This window comes from Brachionichthys hirsutus, chromosome 6, assembly GCF_040956055.1.
Source record: "Brachionichthys hirsutus isolate HB-005 chromosome 6, CSIRO-AGI_Bhir_v1, whole genome shotgun sequence".
Taxonomy (NCBI): Eukaryota; Metazoa; Chordata; class Actinopteri; order Lophiiformes; family Brachionichthyidae; genus Brachionichthys; species Brachionichthys hirsutus.
In genome coordinates, this window is record NC_090902.1 from 2641830 (window position 1) to 2656964 (window position 15135).

General features: G+C 39.2%; 2 protein-coding genes across 2 annotated transcripts; one reads left to right on the forward strand and one right to left on the reverse strand.

Annotated features, from left to right (window-relative positions):
* The first annotated feature begins 3867 nt into the window (after positions 1–3867).
* On the forward strand, positions 3868–7674 carry LOC137894851 (tryptophan 2,3-dioxygenase B-like). Its single transcript, XM_068740327.1, has 12 exons — positions 3868–3902; positions 4009–4114; positions 4236–4326; positions 4971–5041; positions 5147–5274; positions 5388–5574; positions 5754–5861; positions 5992–6103; positions 6303–6360; positions 6835–6914; positions 7176–7266; positions 7521–7674. The coding sequence occupies exons 1-12, from the start codon at positions 3868–3870 to the stop codon at positions 7672–7674; spliced, it is 1221 nt and encodes a 406-aa protein (XP_068596428.1).
* Positions 7675–8267: 593 nt separating this feature from the next.
* On the reverse strand, positions 8268–14955 carry ctso (cathepsin O). The gene is made up of 8 exons (XM_068740656.1): positions 14752–14955; positions 13929–14034; positions 13724–13848; positions 11393–11560; positions 10622–10743; positions 9146–9309; positions 8515–8607; positions 8268–8403 (listed from the first exon to the last, which is right to left on the reverse strand). Exons 1-8 carry the CDS (start codon positions 14953–14955, stop codon positions 8369–8371), a joined length of 1017 nt encoding a protein of 338 aa, XP_068596757.1. The 3' UTR covers positions 8268–8368.
* Between the last annotated feature and the right edge of the window lie 180 nt (positions 14956–15135).

The following is a 15135-nucleotide window of genomic DNA, read 5'->3' on the forward strand; positions in this document are numbered from 1 at the left end:
AATATTCATTGTGGAGAAAAAAGGACAATAAAGGTGAGAAGAATTCCATTGTGGGGGGGGGGGGGGGGCACATTTGTGTCTTGGATAGCACTGGGACGCCATGTTTTGTAAATGATGCAAGAGTTTTATGTTTCTTTAAAAAAAAAAAAAAAGAATCTGAGGACCAGTAAATGTCTGTACTTGTCATTAACAGTAATTTATGTTGTGTTTAGACATGATGAATAAAGTTAAACTGAGTTTGACATTTTTTTTCCCTTTATTTTTCAGATATGCATATTTTATTAAGATTTATTCCTCCTAAAATGACGAATGTGGGGCTTCTTCAAAACGCTCTGTTGAAGTAATTAACAGGAACGTGCATGTAGTAATAAGTATTTACAAGTGGTGATGTATCTATGATATGCAGTCAACTATTATTTCCACTAAATTTAATGTTTGTTGGGCATAAAGCCTTTTGACCTGGCTTTCTGTCCAATAAATATTTAATCAACGCAAATATTTCATGAACCTTTCACACATGAAGGAGGTTATTGGCTCTAAATATAGTTCACGTCCATGTTCTCGGTAGGTACATTTTTTTGAATGTTCAATGCACTCATGGATTAAAATCATATTGGGTTTATTTATGGTCTCTTGCTTTTTTTAAAGAATTGGGCAGAGCGCTGCTTTAAATTGAATGTGAGAAGATTAAGAAAATGTATGAGTTATTTTTAGAATGATAATGGCCTCATTTATTTAAAAAACGAGACTTTAAAAAGTTTAAACTCTTCATGATTTTTTTTTTTTTTTGTCTAAACTGCTTTTTAGACCATTCCTTAAAATCAATCTAGTAAAATAATTTTATTTTTGGACATTTGAATGCTCAGCTTTTAAATATTGTCTTCATGTTTTTGACACGCATGATGAGCTTTATTAATCAAAGCACCGAGGAGTTCTGATGATGAAATGTACGACTGAAAACAAAGCCTTCAAATGAGACTGATTTCTTTTGTGTAAACTTCAAACAGCATGGGAACCCAAATGGGAGCAGAACGCTCATTGTTTCGAGGTTATTTAATGTAGTTGTTTTTGACCTCTTGTTGCTCGGGCATTTCAGCTTTATTTTCTTATATATGGTTTCGGAAATTTTGAAGAATGTAAGATCTGTACACCACAACGAAGCTATATCGTTCGCTCAAAACGAAGACATGTATGCCTTCAAAGTTTTCATCCGTATCCCTGAGGACCTATAATGAAATGTCTTATTAATTTCCCCTGTGAGCTTTTGTTTATTGTTCCATCACGCTGACATTTTAGTGAACCTGAACAAGAAGCAATTTGTTTTGATATATCCATGCTGAGTTTCAAACCCCACCAAAACCCTGGTGGAAAATCTTTAAAAAACACAATTAAAAATGTGGTTCAATTTTGTTGAAAAGTCCTCTGATGCGCCCTAGTGGTACCAAAAGCATAAAATCACCCATCTCTTTATGGTTATATGCATACCATATAGCACCCTTAAAACAGCAGCCATCACTAACTGGAGGCCAGAAAGTATGTCAACCTCAAATAATTCTACCAGTGACCAGTGTGCCAGATCTTTGGCAGGGAAATGACAAAAATCACACTGGGATGCTTCAGGTTAATTTAAGGAGACATCAAATGGAATAGATAACCCAGTAATATTCAAATGTTCAGCTGCACAGCCGAAGCGTCGCGCTGTGACCACAGTCTGCAGAGCCGAAGCAACGCGGCAGCATACCACGAGGCAACATAACAAGACCTACTTCAAAGGCTTACATAAAAGAGATGGCACATATTTGCAAGAACATCAAACATCCAACAATATTGTGCAATAACTACATCAGAGAAGTGGAACATGTGAGGAGGCCTCTTTTAATGCACGTAGCAAAGATGGTCGCATGTGATCACAATGCCAAACGTTAAGTGATGTCGGTTTGTTAGACGGCTTGATTTGGATCAGGGGTTTCGTTTAGATGTTGGCCTCGTGCGAAACTGGTTGTTTATGTTGCATTCATATAGGCTGAAATATGAGCTTGGACCCAAGTTCTTCTACAAAAGCTGCTCCACTTATATTCCTTTAGGAACATTTGGCATAGAGTTGAATTGTTGAATGATACATGCGATATGAAGTTGAAGTGAAGGTATTAATACAGTATGAGTAGAGAGTTGGGATATATTAGAAATGCGCACTCAAAAGCACCAACCGAGCCATTAAGGAAATTATGAAAATATGGAAGACTCAATAGTTTGAGCAGTATGACGAGTCTCCAGGAAATCACAACTGTAAATGATGGCTTATTTAAGGACAAGTGTGTTTGTTTTTTTGATAAACGTATACATAAACATATTCATTTTAACAAATAACAAATGAAGTGTGGATTTCCCCTCTTGAACGTTTTTCAGACCTTTCTGGCAGCCAGACTAAATGGATTTCACACATGTACAGATAAGGAGCTATTATTAATTATTGCTGACTCATCTTTACATCTTTTCTATACAAAATCAACAGGACCTGTAGAAATAAATGGCATTGCAATGTATTCAAAAGAAACAGTATGAATCTAACCCGTGAGAGTCCTAGAATATTGAGTACTCCTCTTGAGTGATCCTCTTAGGTTGAATCAGACTTGATATTCACACCTGATAAACCACAACATGACACGACAAACTTCTCCTGACTATAAACCACAACAACCACAACCTTGCCTTAATTTGGATACCAAATGAAGCACTAGCTAAATTGAAAGAGGTATTCTTTCATCTTTGCCTGTAGAGTGCACCACTTCACAGCCATTGAAGAGCAGTGAATGAATGAAAAGACTCCAAAGACATATCTCTCTGCAGAAAATGTGAAACTGAATCCCTGCTGAAATGTAGTTGATACTTTTGCATTTGAAGATGGCGTAAAGGCAATCTCAATTCTTAATTAAACTCCTGGAGTCCAAAAAGTCAAATCAAATCAAAACTAAAATCTGTAGACATGGAAGCAGGGAGATAACAGGGCTGCCACTCAACAAAGAAAAAAGCGTAACTGCAAAGCTGAAGGACACGGGACAGTAAGGACACCGTGTCCCCGTGTCTTTAAAGAGTTTAGAGAGAGTGAATTCTGAGTATTAAACCGATCAAACCATGTTCACCATCATTCAACCAGAATTAACTTTTTGTTGTTGACAGTGTGGAGTCATTTCAGGAGACCAGTAGCTCATGTGGACACTCAATGTCCTTGGAACCATGAGCCTTTAGTGATGGTAAATATTTTTTTTTTTATCCAAACTGAATAGTTTTATTTTCCCCCAGAGGTCAATGAACCAAAGAGTGATTTCAATGTTACTTGGAATGTGCCCCATGTTGTTATTATAGATAATTAATAGTCATACTAGTCAGTCATTTAGCTAACAATTTGTTTATTTATGGTATAATTCAAGAATGTCCTTTAGACATGAATTCAACATAAACTAAACCTCGTGTGATTGAAAACAAAACCTTATCTGCAAATTAAAGAGACCGCATTTATCAGATTATCAGCGAAAACCAATCTAATTTAATCTTTTTTAATGCTTTATGTATTCACATTCGATATTCCTCTTGATGTGATTGCTTGTGTTAAAGCAAATGTAATTTTAGTTTTTCATTTTATTCAAAAAAGATCACTAGAGTGTTCTCTTTTAGAAGATCAAAGTCGAAAAGGTGGTCAAACAAATCAATAGTTTGCAAACAGAGGCGTACCGAATGGTGATTATATTCTCATGAGTGATTGGATGCGGTGAATCTTTAAATGTCTGGATTGCTTTTACAGCAGTTTGAGTAAATATTAGTGGAGGAAGAGGAATACGTTATTTTTGAAGACTTACTTTGAAGACTGTCATGAGTGGATGTCCGTTCTTTGAGAAGAGGCATTTGTAAGTTTGTATTGTCACCTCAAATAAGGCTTTTGTCCTTTTTTTTCTGCATTTATGTTACTAATCCTGACAAAGTGACAAAAGGACTTCTCTTTTCACACTTCAGGTTATTCAGAAACGAGCCTCCAACAAAGGAAGGAAAAGAGGATGCTTCTCAGGCAGGGGATAACAAGACCAGTAAAGGCAGATTCTTGTATGGAGACTACCTGCAGGTCGAACACATCACTTATAACAACACGCCAGTCTTTGTGTGCTTGGCTTGTTTTATTACAGGAATTGGAATTTGTTTTTTCAAATTTGTGTGACTTGTAGAGTTTCTATCTTTTACTGTAGCTTGACAAAATAGTGTCAGCCCAGTTGTTGCAGAGCGAACTAAAGGGGAATAAGATCCACGATGAGCACCTCTTCATCGTCACTCATCAAGGTAAAACTATTTCATCAATGCATCACGCTTAAAACTATATATATATATATATATACATATATAAGTTTTTAAGAACAACAAAGAAGCACTTTTTATCTGATATTATTATTTGAGAATTTATATGAGCGAGCATATCATAAAAGGTGGGAGAAACACTACGGGAACGGCTCGCGGCATGAGTGGAAATCAAATCCAAGTCACCTTCACATGTATTACATGCTGTTTGGTGGTGGGAGGAAGCCAGACATCCCAGGAAGAACATGGAAACTCCACATTCCTGAACAAGTTTTGCTTTGGGAATCATCCTGCTAAAAGAGGCCACAGCCATCAGGGTGTCCAAACCGTCCATGCAAAACCCAGATACCGGTCCATAGATACTGACCCCTGCAGGCCGGGTGATGTTCTGACCCAGTTGTCTAACCGTCACAATTTGACTCTTGTCTAACTCTTTCAAATCCTCACACTTGTCCATTTTTCTAGTTTTTAAATCAATCGAGTCCAAAACCTTGACTTGCTGCCTAATACACTGCCCATTATGATAGAGGTCATAATGCTATGGCTTGTAAAATTTTGACATTTCTGCAGTCTAATCCTAAATGCATTGTTTGCTTTGTAATCTACTAAAGATAAACTATGTGTTTCAGCCTATGAACTATGGTTCAAACAAATTTTGTTTGAACTTGACTCAGTGCGAGGAATCTTCATCAGCGGACACGTAAGTCTCATTTCTGGGGCCAAAGAATCTTTTCTATTGTAAAAAGTCGTCTAAATCTGGAATGAAACGATAATTATGCCCTTAAATATTGTACTATTTCTCCAGGTCAGAGATGAGCGCAACATGCTAAAAGTCAACACTCGCATCCACAGGATTACAATGATCTTCAAACTTTTGGTCGACCAGTTTTCAGTTCTGGAAACAATGACAGCTTTGGATTTTTTTTACTTCAGGTAACATCATAAATAACTTCTTATTCCTTCTAGCCGAGCGTATCACAGAAACATCTATCTATCTATCATAATGCATTGTTTGTTGTGCTTATTCAGATGCGTTTGTTTTGTAGGGATTATCTGGCACCAGCCTCTGGATTCCAAAGCCTGCAGTTTCGAATTCTGGAAAACAAAATAGGGGTCCTGGACAACCTGAGGGTTCCGTACAACAAACTGCATTACAAAGACAATTTCAAGGGTAGTGAGAACGAGCTGCTGCTTGCCGCTGAACAGGAGCCGTCACTCTTGAAGCTAGTTGAGGTTGGTTTTATAAGCCATCAAACACCTGCACGTGGCTATTGCGTTTAAGCTTTAATTAAAGTAGACATTTTATTCTCTTGTTTTTCTTCAACATTCTTTTTGCTGCATCTTGCTGTGTGTAAGCCGGCGTGTGGCTGAAATGGCTACATGTGATTAAAACCTCGGGCTGTTCTTCTCAGGAATGGCTGGAGAGAACTCCTGGCTTGGAGGTGGATGGATTCAATTTCTGGGAAAGGCTGAGAATCAATATATTTGATGGGCTGAATTGCGATGAGGAGAAAATTGAGGTAAGAGATGACTTCAGCTGTCAGAGCAAACTTTCTCCGCTCCCCCCGGAGCGCACCGATGATTGACAGACGCTCTATTTTTATTTGTGTCTGTGGGTTTGCTTGGTGGTTTCTTTTTTCCCCAAACCAGAAAATGGAGGATTCCGAGGAGAAGGCGGAAGTGATGGATGAGCTGGTCAAACAGAGGGAGCTGTTCACCTCATTGTTTGACGAGCAGCGTCATCAGCATCTCGTTAGCAAAGGTGAGAGCTTTCGTGAAAATTCTTACGAATAAATCGAGCATCATAACCAGTTTGTTCCGGCTTCACGTACCTGAACGCGACTTCAGTTTGGCTCAACAATCCACCAATGGTTTAGATTTTCTTTGTGAAACTCTTAACAAATGTCAATAAATAAAGGTGTCACTTTGAACTTTAATATTACTTCAATGTTGCTCCAAAGGTGAAAGGCGGCTCTCCTACAAAGCTCTCCAAGGGGCTCTGATGATCAACTTCTACAGGTTTGTGGCTTCTACCTAAGGTTGTCTTGTGAAACTCTGCTGGTTCAGTGTGCCTCAAGGTTATGTTTGCTGCAGATTCATGTAGTTATGCAGTTCTACACCTGAGAGTTGCATGGTGCAATCACACACACTTCTACTGTGGAGCCAGCTGGCGCTTTAAATTCAACTTGAGCTCAGTGTCCTGAGGCAGGGTTACTTATTTATTCGTCCTACCTACAATTTCCATGTCATAAGCAATCCTGTGAAAGCCTATCAGCCATCCAGTTTGTGTGACATCTGAGACTAGCAGCTAAAACTGATGTGTGTGGTCTTTTTATGGCAATAATAAATGTGAAAGTGATGGATAAAGCAGGCAAACTGCACAGCCGACGTGGGCAAATGATAGCACTCGTTTTATAAATGCTATCAATAGTGCCGAGACACATTTTCATACACTTGTATAACACATCTTGGATACTTATTTTACCCTTTCAGAGAAGAGCCGAGGTTCCAGGTGCCTTTCCAGCTGCTCACATCCCTGATGGATATTGACACTCTCATGACAAAATGGAGATGTAAGTATTGAATCATCTGTGTCAGTTGCAGACAAGAACAGAAAAATCTGGAGAGAAAAAGAAGGGACATTCCAACCAGAAACCACCACTATAAAAAATGTTGCCCAAGGGCTGAGCTGGACCAACGGGACTTTACACTTTCACTTAGTTCAGGACCTGAGAATCAGAAAAACATCAGTATCCTCCACACGATTAGCCATGAAAATCTTTTTATTGGTTTCTTAGCAGCTAAAATAGAAATGACTATTTCCTTTGCTTTAGATAATCACGTATGCATGGTGCATCGTATGATTGGCAACAAAGCTGGAACCGGGGGCTCATCTGGCTACCAGTACCTGAGATCCACCGTCAGGTATTGTATGCAATAAACTGTAATCTGTAATCTTCAGACCTAATATGGGCATCTACAGCTCTGTGCTTATCTAAATTACCCCATCATGTGGTCACGTTTTCCAAACGTTCACCAACTGTACTTAGATTTCAATGGACACAGAAGTTTGTCATTCATCATCTATTCAATTTATGCATTTAATTTGATACCATATACGTTTTAACGCTTTTTTTTTAAAGTGTTAATAATGAACAAATTATTGTCTTTATCTTCAGTGACCGCTACAAAGTGTTTGTGGATCTGTTCAACTTGGCAACGTATCTGGTGCCCCGCCACTGGGTGCCCAAGCTGAACCCCAGCGTTGATAGGTTCCTCTTCACAGCCGAATGCTACGACAGCTCCTACTGCAGCAGCGACGACTCAGACTGAGGCGCATCTCGGCCGTAGGTTCCCGGAGGCCGGAACCCTTTCTTTTATTGTAGCACGCAGCGGTGGATTCCACTGCAAAGCTTCAAAACTTTCGGTGTGTTAGTGAAAAGCTGGCGATCACATGATCTCTCATCTGCAGCACTGAAAGCATCGCAAATGTCCTCTAATTACATTTCAAAGAAAGAAAAATGTACCTCATGAGGCATGCAGAAAGTGGCGACTAGTTTACTCTTCTCTGTAAAGTTGTACGCTAAAGCAGATGTTCTCTTGGTAAGATGTTTTTCAATGTAATTATGGAAGATCTCAAATTTGAAAACCAAACAAACTATTTCAGTCATAGCATCTGTATATATTGTGAATAATATAGTCAGTAAACGATAATATAAATTGTTCTGAAATTTATTTTATTTATTTAATCTTTAATTCATGCGATTCCTGTGTCTATCTATTTATCTATAACAAGATGTGTTTTTGCACCGTGCATGTATTCTTATCTTTTCAGACTTGGTGTGTGTTTTGTGTGTTGATTGCTCAATCAGGATCCAACATTCATCAGCAAATAAAGTGATTTATTTTGTTTAAGTGATGTAACGGCATGACATTTTAATAAAAAAAATATTTAAAGTGACGCTTGAGGACAAAAGAGATGATGATCAATGTTGGCAACAGTGAACACACACAAACACAAAACCAGTCAAAGGAAAACTGTCGCCACGGAATCTGCAATACCTGGGAAGAGAGAAAGAAGACATTTTATTATACCCCGAGGGGACAGTGGACACTGCCACAGACACCGAACTAGATATGAACACAGTCACAAGAGACAACAATCATACTTACCACAAACATTTCCACCTATTTTTATATAGACATAACCCTCGTTCCCCCACGAGGTTCCCCAGGAGTTCTGCACAATCCAGTATGGAATACTGCCTGAAACAGAAAACATGCACTTCAAGGGTTCGGGATGAAAGAGCGCTGCGCTCGTGTGTATGCTTGTGCAGACACATGCAGCTGCAACCACATAAGACTATTACATAATCCTCGTGTAATACTCAAGAAAACTCAATGAATGTTAAGAAATATGAAGTATTGATGTGTGTGAAAGAGGTCAAGAAATAAACAGTGAAGTAGTTGTGATAAACTCCTGACAAGAGAACGAGAACTGCTATTCATGTTAAAAAAGAAATGTTTTAATCCCATCTGCCTCAATAACTGCAACTTGATTTATTATCTTAAACTATATTATTATTATTATTGTGGGGCTCAATAATAGTATGAATGGGTCCATTTCCTTTTAGCACAGGAACTTGTTGAGGAAAGTGAAGCTTTATACTGATTTCACAGGCCTGGGTTTGCAGAACTTCTAATCGAAAGAAAAAGTTTGAGCTCAAGTATGAAATGAAAAGAATCCCATCTTTCCTTCTGGAGTTATGATTTGATCTCTTGCCAGTGTTGGGGTAATGCATACCGGCAGTGTTGTATCCAACTATCAGGACAGCATGGTTGGAGTATTGGCTGGAGCAGTGGTGCTGGATGATACCACCCTGGTAATCCTGCCAGCTGACAGCGTCCACCACAGCAGTCAAGGGGCCGTGCTCAAACAGCTGACCCATCATGGCCTCCTCTTGATCGCTGGGGAAAAGAAACGACATTCATGTTGGGGCAGCAACACTAGCCTTATGATTACACCGTTTTCTGTGATATTATTACAACTATAGCATTAGGGCTCAGAGTTGTGATACACACAGCATGGGGGTTATTATTGAATTTCACATTGGCCCACTTTCCTCTCCACTCGCCTTCTTATCGGACTAATTCAACCAGTGAATTCATTTCTGGTCAACTATTGCACCTTTCCTCATTCTGCAGGCTGCACATATGCAGCAGCCCTCTAACGGGATAGCTGTGTTGCCGGGCTCATGACATATTGTCCATGGATTCTAAATCTGTGCTAAAACCAAACAACAGACTGAATCGTCATCGCTCATCCTGTGTATGCTGAGCCGAGTTCTTGTTGAGCTGAAACTTTACGATATTGTTTTTCTTATGCTGTGCTGCAGTAAAGATATGGCTTAGAGGCCCATTAAGCACAAGGCTGTTGTCCCCATAATATCCCATGTAGAAGTGTCTAGGGCCAGCAGCTTGATGTGCCCAATGATCCAGCACTCCACACTTTTTTCGTACAGTGGCTACAGCTTGTTTTGTTGTTTTTAGGTAATGTGACTCTAGTTTGAACTACAAACTTTGCATCGAGGGACAGAGATGCAACCATCTTTGGGAAAAACTCAGTTTGTGGTCAAATGGATGGACCATACCTACACCGTACCCCATGGAAAGTAGGCCAATACACTTCAAAAGAGTCTCACAAATAAGTCCTTATTGAAGAATCCGATGATGAAATACACACCGTCAGGGTCCATATATGTTTTTGCAGGAGATGAATACAGATAATTCACTTTGAATGTGAGCAAAACCGAAGCTCAAAAGTGAAAGAAGAAGAAATGAACGAATCAAATACACCATTTGAAAGAAGCCCACATTTAGGTCCTCTACAAAGCTTGCGTGGAAATTCACAGTATTCCAGGAAGGGTGACCCAATACGTCCCCGTCAGGGGGGCCATATCAATACTACAGCTTCACTGTGTTTGACATTTACGTTCCATTTAAAAGTAAGTAAATTAAAACATAATCTTATATAAAAATGTAGATCGAACACACCCACATATCTAGATTTATTAAACCGTGAACTTTGACAGAAACCCTTCACCTAGCTGCGTCACTTCATGCTAAAGAGCAATCCATGCGTGTTGACACAGCAAACACCGCTGTCCGTCATTAAGCAAGGCCGCCCTACTTTCCAGTGTCATTGACACTTTAAAAAAACATCCTCATTATTCTGTATGAGTCACTGTTCACAGACAACCTGCAAAAATATCACTTTTACCTGAAGTCACGTGCAGTAAAATTGTTCAATGCGACGCCACCGTGCGACTGGGAGAAGAAACGGCAGATTCCCGTCTTGGCCTTGTAGGCATACGCCTCTTCAGGCACCAACTTCATCCTGGTCTGAAAAAGAAAATCTCAATAAGGGTGTTGAAAGTTAAGCAGCCATTTATCTTCTTTATGAAATATCTAACTGAATACAACAATCATGTTCTGCTTAGTCCCACTACTTATTTCTCATCAAAATGTCAGAATGACCTTTTTGTTTTAACTGAGAATTTAACATTGATGGTATTCAATTATTGCAATATATTATATTATATATATTAAATATAGCTTACTAAATATTTAGTAATCTATCCTATATATAAATGTTCCTTAATTGTTTTGTTTGTTTTTTACCATTATTAGTATTCCAACAGATATGAAATTTTAGTTGTATTATGGGGGTGGGATTTAATAAGTTTTCTTCTTCCCACTCCTTTTCAAGCACTATATGATGTATAATTTGCAATTTTTGTGTACATGAACTTTGGTGTTTGTTTTGGACATATTTATTGGGTTTTTGCTTCTTTGGTCGAAATATGGTTTCTTGTACACGAAAAGGCATTCTATATTTTATTTTTTATTCTGCTTGAAACAAACAAATAAACTAAACTAAACATCAAACGTTTCCTGAATGTCTCCACTGTCCTTCAGTCACTTGAAGAGCAAATAAATCATTTGGTAACATCAAATAAAAGCTAATATTTACTGTAAAACATTAACTTACTTGTTTTAACCAAATCAAGGTCTGGACTGGGGAGCCTCCATTGCAGCCTTTATTTTGGTAAGAACAGTCTAGAACCTGCTGCACACTGAGTTCCACCAGCTGAGAGCTGTCAATGGCGTGGACGGACTGAACGGCATGAACCACGCTAAAGGCCCAACAGCTCCCGCACTGCAACGGTGAAATTCATCATGAAAAACAAAACAGAGACGTGGGCTTTCAGTGTGAACCGTGACAAATTGCTTTCTGCTGCCATCTACTGTCTGAAACGCCTCAGGTGTGCAGCTGGAACTCAAAATGATGCAACACAAGATAACAGGATAAATTATTGAAGACTGTTTTAAGCCTGAAGGAAAAAAATAATCAAAGGGACTTAAAAAAAAGAAGAAATTTCTGTTTCAGGTTTTGCATTTGGCAATAAAGCTGAGGATCATTTGTAATATTTCAATACTTTCTTTTTTTTTTAAATAGATTACACTGCCTTCCTGAGACGGGTCATTTTAGAGAGCAAGTATTTCATTATATACGAGTGCTTTTTTCCCGTTCAGCATAACATCTGCACACGCAATCTCTTTATTCTGACTGTTAGTATGCTTGGTCAGCATCATTCCCCACTAATTTGATAAAAACCTGAGTGCCTGGTGTAAAAATCCAATATTATGTTGCTCACTGTAGTTCCACAGTATCAGATCGATACAGAAAGCAAAATGAGTTATTATTGCTTGACCTGGAGATAAGTACACGAGATATTAAGAAACAACTGCTCTTTCTTTTGGGTCATAAAAGTGGGATCACGATATGACAATTTTATCAAAAAGCATTGAAGAGATGTGAGGGGGATTATGGATCTTTTTTTTTTTTGCATGGTGCTTTTTATTTTTCAGTCTATCCATCCTTGCGTCTGCTGCGGGACAACAGAGATAACGAAATCTGGGTGGAAAACCTGCAACATAGAAGCTGAATTGTACAGAATCTCCCCGGAGTGGTGCGCCTTACCTGAACTCAAGAGTGAAATGCATGCTGGTGTGTCGGCTTTAGGATGTATAGGCCTGCAGGATAGCAGTTTTACAGTGAAAATATCATTCCCAATGGCAAATTGACTAACTAAAGTTAGATGGGACAAAAACAGTCGACAGGAAACCTTCGGAGAGGACAAGCACGAGCTCATCTCACTAACCATCCCTCCCCTCTGTCTGGTCCCCAGACTCCTCGCTCGCTCAGCGAAAGGCAGATGGAATAGATCGGTTTATCATTTTTCTGTCTCCTTTTCCAAGAGTTATTAAAGTTCTCCTTCACTCAAAAATGGAATTTGTTGGCCAGCGCTTTCCTTGAATGTTTTACCTTCACCATGCAGAAGGATGCATGTGTGGAAATTGACTCCAGTGGGGATGTTTTCGCATTTATCTGCACAACGGGGAACGAGTTCCAGGGTTCACCTTATATCTGATTGTGATGCGGACATCCAATCATGATTTTGTTATATCACGACAGGCTACCAATCACACTGTGCAGCCTGAACAGACTGGTTCAGTGAAGAGGGGCGCGTTAAACTCGTCAAATTAACAATATTTAAATATATTTTACTTTTCCATCAGGACACTGCAGCTTCTTACTTTCCGTATGGCAATTTTAACATGTAGTTTTCTAAAATTCTCTTTTTTTTCTGCAAAAATATCAAGCTAATGGAAACAAACAATATATCTGTTAATTAAAAACAGCATAATTATTCCAAAAATATAAAAATAAACATGCCAAATCGGCCATCTGACGGCCTTAAAAGCCTCAAATTCACAAAGCTCCAACACCGTCGCGCTTAATCGAAAGGTTCAAGCCGGTATCTCTGCGGGCCACATGTTCCTGTAAGTTTTTATTAATCTTGTAAAAACAGATCAGCTGATTTAGAATGAAAGTCTCGCATTCTTGCGACCTTTCGCCCTCAGCAGAAAGCCGAGGTCTATCTGGGGCAGTTGAAGATAAGGCATGTTTCTTTCTGCCATCACAGCGCTGATAAACATCGAGAGAGCAGGGTCATCGGAAGATTGATTGAGAAAGGAAACATCTCCCCTCAGGTAGCCTCACGGTGCTATATTTCTATATTTTCAAACTCGGCTGCTCAAAAGTTCTTGATATCTTAAAATAAAACATTTTCTAGAGTAAACCTTGAAATCTATTTTCTCCTTTTAGTTGAAGCATGGAAATGTTTCGCTAGACATCGTACAATACACAAATGTATATTTAACCTGATACTTCTGAATGCCACCCAAAAGTGACCCTGCTCAGACAGCAGCTTCCTACCCATACAGGATATTTACCTCTTATCGGGGCAATACTTACTGCTTTTTGGTCCGTAATTGGCGCCACCACTGCCCGGTCCCTCCAGTCAAATGTAGCAGGGAGCCGCTCCTTCTTCAGTCCAGAGAAGAGAGGAGCTTGGTCGGCGCTCGCTTGCAGGTACAGGTCTTTGGATAACAAATAAAGTGTTTTACGTGTTTACTGGAAACAATGTTCTACTGTGCTATGAGACAGAACCTTGGCATACCTCTGAATTCCTGCTGCGAGAGGTCAGAGAACTGGTTGATGCCGTACTTGGCCGACTGCGGTGCTGAGGAGAATGAATTCAGGTATGCATGCCGCTTTATGGCGTTCTGCAAAAAAAAAAAAAAAACATGCACACGGCAATTTAGGTTTGCTATGCCGAGCAGAAAATGTTCATAATTCTGTAATTCTGACATGAACTACACAGGAGTGAATTTGAAATACAACAAAGGTTGTTTTTGCTACTGGTGTAGTACTATACTACAATACCATACGAGACTATTGAATATACTATTCCTTTTACCATTATATTAAACAAGCCTGTCATAAAGACGGTAAATGATTATGATTTAGAGTCTGCAACAGGCAGTAAAATAAGCACTTTTTATTATGGGGGGGGGGGGGGTGTATGATGTAACGCACTGAGATATTTAAACTCTTCCTGCTTGATTAGTTTATTGCAAACAGCTGATAAATAGCATATTTGCTAATAAACCAAGTATTCAATGAGGGTTAAATAATTTTCCTTCAGAACTAATGAGGAATGTTGGTTCAATAGTTTGCCGCTGGTGAAAACAAAAAAAGAATGGCGTGAAGATAAATGTCAATGCGAAAGACGCCACTAAAGGACGCCAAACTAACCGGAAGTGGGGCTGAGCGAACATTATTTATCAAACATTAAGGCGTGGCTAATTTTACGCAGTCTCAGAATTAATTCTATTTTAGAATTGTTGTGACGTCAGTATATATTTGCGTTGACACATGAAAAGAAAGAAGTTCAAGCAGAGGTTTCGTTTCTCAGTCTCGCCATTTCTCTCGTCTCATACCTGAAAATAGAGACGACGACGATGGAATTCTTCGCCGTCGACTTCATACGCGCGTTGAAAAATGTCTCCGAACGACCTGAAATCTACGGAAGAGCCGTTAAACTCCGTCCGCGCGTTATCCCGCGTCACATTTTGGCAGCAGCATAATAAAGAAACTATTGCGGGAAGGGTCGTTATAGCAAATAAACAAGCACGGGAGAGCATCATTTGATCAGAAACTGTCGCTCCAAACGCAATAATTCAAACACACTTCCTCTAAAGAAGAAGCGCCAGGTGAGCGGAGTTGAGGAACGATCTAATGCGCATGCGCCGCGATTGAGAGGCGTTACCTAGGAAACAGAAAGTAAAACTCATTCACAAGAAGGGGACTTTTTTCAGTGTCAA

What these genes read in the sequence shown, in the direction of transcription:
- LOC137894851 (XM_068740327.1), top strand. Translation starts at nt 3,868, where the DNA reads ATGAGTGGATGTCCGTTCTTTGAGAAGAGGCATTT. An exon ending in TTCTTTGAGAAGAGGCATTT is followed by an intron (nt 3,903 to 4,008) that starts GTAAGTTTGTAT and finishes TTCACACTTCAG; the next exon opens with GTTATTCAGAAACGAGCCTC. An exon ending in TACCTGAGATCCACCGTCAG is followed by an intron (nt 7,267 to 7,520) that starts GTATTGTATGCA and finishes CTTTATCTTCAG; the next exon opens with TGACCGCTACAAAGTGTTTG.
- ctso (XM_068740656.1), bottom strand. Translation starts at nt 14,955, where the DNA reads ATGCTCTCCCGTGCTTGTTTATTTGCTATAACGACCCTTCCCGCAATA. An exon ending in GTCGTCGTCTCTATTTTCAG is followed by an intron (nt 14,035 to 14,751) that starts GTATGAGACGAG and finishes TTTTTTTTGCAG; the next exon opens with AACGCCATAAAGCGGCATGC. An exon ending in CTCGCAGCAGGAATTCAGAG is followed by an intron (nt 13,849 to 13,928) that starts GTATGCCAAGGT and finishes TGTTATCCAAAG; the next exon opens with ACCTGTACCTGCAAGCGAGC.